The sequence below is a fragment of the Budorcas taxicolor genome, chromosome 10 (assembly GCF_023091745.1).
Source record: "Budorcas taxicolor isolate Tak-1 chromosome 10, Takin1.1, whole genome shotgun sequence".
Lineage (NCBI taxonomy): Eukaryota > Metazoa > Chordata > Mammalia > Artiodactyla > Bovidae > Budorcas > Budorcas taxicolor.
Window position 1 is genome coordinate 25629919 of NC_068919.1, and position 7927 is coordinate 25637845.

At 37.9% G+C, this 7927-nt stretch overlaps 1 protein-coding gene across 1 annotated transcript; it reads right to left on the reverse strand.

Annotated features, from left to right (window-relative positions):
• Positions 1-5399: 5399 nt before the first annotated feature.
• LOC128054766 (olfactory receptor 11H6-like) lies at positions 5400-6365 on the reverse strand. The gene has a single exon (XM_052647337.1). The coding sequence runs from the start codon at positions 6360-6362 to the stop codon at positions 5400-5402; it is 963 nt and encodes a 320-aa protein (XP_052503297.1). The 5' UTR covers positions 6363-6365.
• Between the last annotated feature and the right edge of the window lie 1562 nt (positions 6366-7927).

Genomic DNA, 7927 nt, shown 5'->3' on the forward strand with positions numbered 1-7927 from the left:
TTAGTATCTGTTGGGGTTCCTGATGTTCTTTCTCCTTCCTGATTTTCTCGCAAATACAAATAAGAGTAGAGACATCACCTTGGGAGAGGATGAGTGAGTGCAATACTTTGAGAATGCAGAAAAATATGTCCTTGGAACATAAATAATCTTTGCTGGTATTAAGAAGAAGGTAGAATTGACAAGCTTGACAACTTACCTCAAAAAAAGAGCTAACAATTTCTGTCCATTGCCCTATTTAATATGTAGAAATCTTGCTCATGATTTTTACATTATTTGTCTCATATTTATATTGTTCTCGTACACAAAAGTTGGACTTTTCTGCCGGCTCAGCAATAAAGAAACTGCCTGCAATGTAGAAGACACAAGAAACGAAGGTTCAGTCTCTGAGTTGGGAAGATTCCTTGCAGTAGGACATGACAACCAACTTCAGTATTCATGCTGAGAAAAGCCCATGTACAGAGAAGCCTGGCAGGTTACAGTCCATGGGGGCATAAAGACTCGGACATGACTGAAGTGACTGAGCACGGCACACACACAAAAATTATATTTGATTAGCAGCATCCAAATTTTCAGTGAAGGTTATTGCTTCCATGGGAAAACCTGAAATTAAAATGTAAAGATTTATGTATATATTTATATATACACCAGAGGAATCTGCTTTATTGTGTCATGACAGAATAAGACTAACCTATATAAGAATTACATACATTAGCCAGAATTTCTCTTACTATGTCAAGACAATGACTAAAGTAGTTTTGCTGAAATAAAATATAGAAATATACACTTAAAAATGGATGAATACTATCCAAGTGGAGATTTATAAGTAGACAATTTTATATGCAAGTCCATAAGTTGAGGTTACAAGTGGAGGTAAAAACCTAAGAAGTATCAACATATGAATAGCATTTTAAGCTATTAGATTCTTTGAGATCTATCTAAACCGGTTCTGAGATACAATGTGAACCACAAACAACACATATGTAGTTTTTAATATTCTAATAGCTGCACTAAGAAAGATTGAAAGAAACAGGTGAAATTAATTTTGATAATATATTTTAACTCAATTTATCCCAAAGAGTATCATTTAAATTTATAATCAACTTAAACATTATTAATGAAATATTTACATTCTTTTATTATACTAAGTTTTCAAAATTGGTGTGTGATTTTACAATTATTACATTCTTCATTAGGATTGGTCACATTTCAAGTGATCAGTAGCCACATGTGGGTCATGGCTGTTGTACTGGAAAGTGTAGGTATACATAGAGAAATCTGAGGTCTAATTAAGGAGTTCAAAAAGTTATTGAGGTTAAACAAGTAAGTGAATTGTCATTTTTCAGAATACAGTTTCTTTGCTTAGAAAGAATCATTATCCTCTTATTTCACTGGTTTTCCTATTTTAAATCCTGATTTTGGTGGCAAAAAATCCCACTGAGTACACTGTATTTTGGAAGTAGTTCTCTCACACATCCATGTACCATCTCCTTAAAGAAAGTCTTTCCTGAAGAACTGTATCTTCAGCTCCATTGCCCTAATTTGTTCCAAACTGACAGAAGACTCTGCAAGAGCTGGATGAAAGTCCTCTCTTAGACATTGCTTTTTAGGTGAAAACTGGAAGTGATCAGAGAGTCAGTCATTTGTAGAGCAATATTTAGGTATAATCTAATTTATTGTTCTTGCTGTTCAGTCTCTCAGTCATGTCCGACTCTTTGCAACCCCATAGACTGCAGCATGCCAGGCTTCCCTGTCCATCACCAACTCCCAGAGCTTGCTCAGAGTCATGTCCATTGAGTCAGTGATGCCATCCAACCATCTCATCTTCTGTCACCCTCTTTCCTGCCTTCAATCTTTCCCAGCATCAGGGACTTTCCCAATGAGTTGGCTCTTCCCATCAGGTGGCCAAAGTATTGGAGTTTCAGCTTCAGCATCAGTCCTTCCAATGCATATTCCAATTTATATAGTCATTCAAAACCTGTATTTTATATGTAAATGCACAGAAAAAATCTGGATGTATACCCACCAAACTGAACACATTCCTGTGGAGAGAAGTAGGTGTGTAGAGGTGTGGAACTATGAGGATTTTCATTATTTTGTTCAGTTTTGTTTTTTATGATGAAAATTGTTAACTATAAAGTATATCATTTGCATAATTTTTTTAAAATATAGAGAAAATGGAATATAATTCATTCCAATGTAGCTAAATAAGCCCTCAGTTCAGTTCAATTCAGTTCAGTCGCTCAGTCGTGTCCGACTCTTTGTGACCCCGTGAATTGCAGCACACTAGCCCTCCCTGTCCATCAGCAACTTCCGGAGTTCACTCAGACTCACGTCCATCGAGTCAGTGATGCCATCCAGCCATCTCATCCTCTGTCGTCCCCTTCTCCTCCTGCCCCCAATCCCTCCCAGCATCAGAGTCTTTTCCAATGAGTCAACTCTTCGCATGAGGTGGCCAAAGTACTGGAGTTTCAGCTTTAGCATCATTCCTTCCAAAGAAATCCCAGGGTTGCTCTCCTTCAGAATGGACTGGCTGGATCTCCTTGCAGTCCAAGGGACTCTCAAGAGTCTTCTCCTACACCACAGTCCAAATGCATCAATTCTTTGGCGCTCAGCCTTCTTCACAGTCCAACTCTCACATCCATACATGACCACAGGAAAAACCATAGCCTTGATTAGGCGGACCTTAGTTGGCAAAGTAATGTCTCTGCTTTTCAATATACTATCTAGGTTGGTCATAACTTTTCTTCCAAGGAGTAAGCGTCTTTTAATTTTATGGCTGCAGTCACCATCTGCAATGATTTTGGAGCCCCCCAAAATAAAGTCTGACACTGTTTCAACTGTTTCCCCATCTGTTTCCCATGAAGTGATGGGACCAGATGCCATGATCTTCGTTTTCTGAATGTTGAACTTTAAGCCAACTTTTTCACTCTCTTCTTGTTATTGAAAATTCTATGTATCTAACATTTAGGGCAAAACCAAAGATATTTAATTTCATATATGAATATCTTTTTCAGACACCATGAAAACCTAGATGTAAGAGAAGATCTTAACTATTTAGTTAATTGTGGCTCATTAACCTTCAGGCTAAAACTTTTTGACTCAAAGTGAAAGAGTAAATGAAGAATCTTTATCCATTCCTTGCCAGTTCTAAGTAAAGCTTGTGGGCAGCCTTAAATCTCACTGCACTTAATAGAGATTTTCTCAGATGATGGACAATTTGGTTCCCTTTAGTTGAACTGTCTCTCAGAACTCCAGAGTGTAGTAATAACTTATAAACTTCATATTAAGTTCTAACAGCACTCATTGTGAGATAGACAAGCCCTCAACTACTCACAGTGAAGTTTATTTCCTCTTACTCATCCTGCTGCGACTTCCCTGCTGTTACATAGATGGATTATTTAGCTAAATCCTACCTTACGAAACTTTTAAAGGGGACATAACCCAGGCATATCATAGGGGAGTCGAAATGAATGTGTTGTTATAGTTGGTATTTTTCTTTTGTTTTTTGTTGCCTAGTATCTCAGTAGAGACTTGGAGCTCTTTGTATCTTTGTATAACTGAAGTTTTTATTTATAGGTATTAGCTCTCCCAGCCTCTGTTGCAGCTATAGTAGAGAGATGTACTCTTGGTTCCACCAAGCAGGTACAACTACCCCAGGTTTTGAGTCAGGACAGTGACGCAGGAAGGAGAAATGGGATGGTAGGGGATAGCAATGTTGAAATATTGGAGAAAAATAGCACTGAAGCAGTTAGCACACTTATTGCAGGAAAGACAAATCTCTAGTGCAGAATTGGCAGGATCTTAGTGCACTAACTGCAGGATTCTTTACCATCTGAGACATACTCAGTATAGGCAGCACTGTGACATCCGGTGGCTCATGGCAGTAGGCATGGCTGTAGTGAGAGCGATTTTCCCTCAGACCAGTTCCGCAGGATGGTTTGCACATTCATCTTTGATTCTGAGCTTCAACTCTGATTCTTTCACTTTCACTGATTCTGTGACATTCCTGATATCCCGTCAATAGATCTTCCCCATTGTCATGCTTAATCAGCCAAAGTCAGCTTCTTTTGCATGCAAATAAGAAACCTGCTATAATTACATCATAGTAGATTTGCTGTAGGAAGGTGCAGTCTCAGTAATCTGCAGAAAGCAAGAAGAAACTAACCCTTCTGGATTGGTTGGTTGCCTGGAATTCTCTGATTTTATGGTGATTCAGCAACCTCACTACTTGACATATTTTACTACAGGAAATATTCCCCAAAGTCAGAATAACTTGAAAGAGGGCTTTAAAGCCTTCCTTACTTGTTGTGTGCAAGCAAGAACCCTGTTTTCTACATAAAAACAGAAAGCATGAATTGAGGTCTGGTTTGGATTGCACATTGTCAGTCAAATCATAAGCTTTTTCTTCACTATATAGGGGAAAATTTACAAAACAACCCCTCCCCCAGAAAAATAAATTTTGTGCTACAGTTTAAAATATGATACATATTGTTGAACACGTGAAACTTACATAATGTTATAAACCAATGTTGCCTCAATAAATTTTTTAATTAAAAAATAAAATATGAACATTTCAGAGTACAGGCAGATGATCAGGTCAAGCCAAAAAATTTATATTAAGTGCTGACTGCCTTGATTTAATTGGCAGAGCCTGTTTTCTGGTTTCTCATGCTTGTTTTCTGCTAACAGTAAATGTTCCTCTACTTAAAGCTTGGAAGGTGCAGAAACGCAGTTTTGAGTAAGGAATACTTAATGATTTGGCACATGTGAATGTGTGCTTGTCTTTGCACTCTCTTCAAAGTTGGACCAAGAAGTTTCCTTAAGAAGAAACCATATAAATTCCTATTTTAATTTGCTACATACTGTGTATAGCTCATCAGTGCTCAGTATTAAGGAAAACACAAGTGAAAAACACTACTGTTTCAGTGACAGATATTGAGTCCTTGATCTTATAAATTAAGCAACTGGCTTTTTTCATGAGCATAGTAAATTGGTGATATTTCTCATTATAGACAAACTTATAATTGGGGAAAAATAGTTGATAAATTTAAAGTGCATAAAACAGTATTAGGATAAAAGCCAAGATGCAAGTTGGAAACATGAGCCTTAGTTTTGTATATACCAACTTGATTACATTAGTTTTAGGACTACAAAAAAATCTTTAAAACATAAAAATTGCATTAATACACTGGTGAATAAAAACTATGAAATTTTGCTGCAATAGATCTTTGGAACTGTGGGTATTTTCTTTTGAGATAGGATGAGAGTTTTTTGGTGTGTGTAATGAATCATACTTTTATGAGATTCAGAAGTCAAATACTCAGACATGCCCAGAAAATAGTTTTTTTTAATGAGAGAAATTCTGAATTCTTGAGAAAATAATGATGTAAAAATGTATATCATTTCTCTGTATTTTTAGAAATTTCTGATGCACAGAGGACTTTCTTCAATGCATCTTTCATATCTTTGTTCCGGAGGCTGTAGATCAGAGGATTAAAGAATGGGGTTGCCATGCAGTAAAACAGGGTCACAAATTTCTGTGTCCCAGGATGGCTCCTGGAGCCTGGACTCACATACATCACCATAACTGAGCCATAGAACAAGGAAACCACCAAGAAATGGGAGGCACAGGTAGAAAAAGCTTTGTTCCTGCCTGAGCCAGCTGGGACCCGAAGTACGGCTCGCAAAACTAAGGTATAGGACCCAAGAATGTAGAGGAAGGTGATGAAAATGATAAGTGAGCTTACAGTGGCACACGTTAGAGTAGTTTTGGGCACAGGGGCACAGGACAGTGCCAGCAATGGTCCCAGGTCACAGAAAAAATGGTCAATGACATTAGGGCCACAGAAAGGCACCCGAGACATAAGAACTGCAGGCATCAGTATTGATAAAAAGCCACCTGCCCAGCAGAAAACCACTAATCGGGCGCAGAGTTGATAAGTCATGATGGTGGGGTAATGCAGAGGTCGACAGATGGCAAGGAACCTATCAAAGGACATTGCAGATAGAAAGTAGCCCTCAGCCGCACACATGGAGAAGAAGAAGTAGAACTGGAGCAGGCAGCCAGCATAGGAGATGCTCTTGGTCTGGGAGATGATGTCGGCCAACATTTTGGGCACATCGGAACTGACGTAGCACATCTCCAGGAAGGAGAAGTTGGCCAGGAGGACGTACATGGGTGTATGGAGCTTCCGGCTTGACCACACAGCACAGATGATGGCTGCGTTCCCAAGGAGGGTCAGCAGGTAGATGAGGGAGAACATGACACAGAGGAGGATCTGGATCTCCCTGCGGCAGGGGAAGCCCAGAAGAATGAACTCACTTACAGACCCAGAGGTATTACTGGCTTCTGAGATGTGCATTCTTCTGATCTATGAAGGGAATGATCATTATATTAGCCATGTCTTTCTCTTGAAAGGCCATTTTTTTTAATCTTCCGACTTCTATTTACTCCTTTAATGCACTTTTGTGAAAGGGCTCCATATGGTTCTGAATTTAACTCATTTCCCAATGATCTAGCTTAGTGCAATGAGAGCAGAGTTTTGAGAACCTGAGCCATATGTTACTATATGCTCTCACAGCACCTCCTGTAACAGTCTCCATTTTTTTCAGAGTATAAATTTCACTGACATCATGTAACATAGAGTCAAGATTGTTTTCTATGTTTGCATTTACCTTAATTATTCCTTGATGTAAAGTTTCATAAGATACACCCTCATACATACATCTAATTTGTTTTCTCCTTGTTGCAAAGAAAATTTTATTTAGAATTTTGGAAAATTCTAAGAAAAATCAAAATTCAAATTATTATGGTAACAGATGGTGACTAGACTTATTGTGGTGATCATTTTGTAGTGTATAAAATTATTGAATCATGATCCTGTATGCCTAAAACTAATATAATATTGCAAGTCAATTTTACTTCAATTAAAAAAAAATGGCCTGGCAATATTCATAGCAGAAAAGCAGAATTCAAGGCTTGTCTTCAACAAGACAAAGAGAATAATTTTATATGAATAAGAGGTAAAAGATGAATGAAGAAATATTAAAGCTTGTCATGTTGTAAAAAAATAATAAATTACTATGAAGTTGAATTAGGTCAGTATAAAAACAGTACCTTACTATGTTGTCAGTTAACATTTTTTCAAGATATCTGTCCTGGATGGCTGTTAACTAAAGCAGGATGATGAAGACATTGCCACAAATTCCATTTTAGACAGTATCTATTAGTTTCTTAAGCTGGTATTTAACTTCTACTTGTCCTATGTCGTAATTTTTGGCACTTTTTATGAAAGTGAAAATCACTCAGTCATGTCCAACTCTTTGTGATCCCATGGACTATACATCCATGGAATTATCCAGGCCAGAATACTGTAATGGGTAGCCTTTCCCTTCTCCAGAGGATCTTCCCAACCCAGAGATCAAACCCAAGTTTCTGGCATTGCAGACGGATTCTTTACTAGCTGAGCCACAAGGAAAGTCCAATAATACTGGAGTAGGTAGCCTATCCCTTCCCCAGTGGATCTTCCCGACCCAAAATGATATCGAACTGGGGTCTCCTGCATTGCAGGCGGATTCTTTACCAACTGAGCTATCAGGCAAGCTCTCTGACTTGAACCAATTTCTGAACATATTTTTAAAATTTGACTTCTAAGGTAGTGAGGGGCTGTTATGTATGAAGCATTTATTGTGACCATCATTAACATTCATTATCTCAGTAAATTCTACTCTGTCTCCTTTCCAGTTCTAGAGCCTTAAGAAAAAACACCTTCAATGTAGCCTAGAATTTTATTGTCATTCTGAGCATGTTGATTCTAAAATCCAACTTTTTTCCCTACACAGATGTCAGCTATGTATATATTAGCTGTGTTTCCTTATGTATTGTATTCAATTTGTTCTTCTGCCACTTGCCTATATCAAATTTCCA

Bases quoted from the DNA above. Each gene is read 5' to 3' on its own strand.
- LOC128054766 (XM_052647337.1), bottom strand. From the start codon at position 6,362: ATGCACATCTCAGAAGCCAGTAATACCTCTGGGTCTGTAAGTGAGTTC.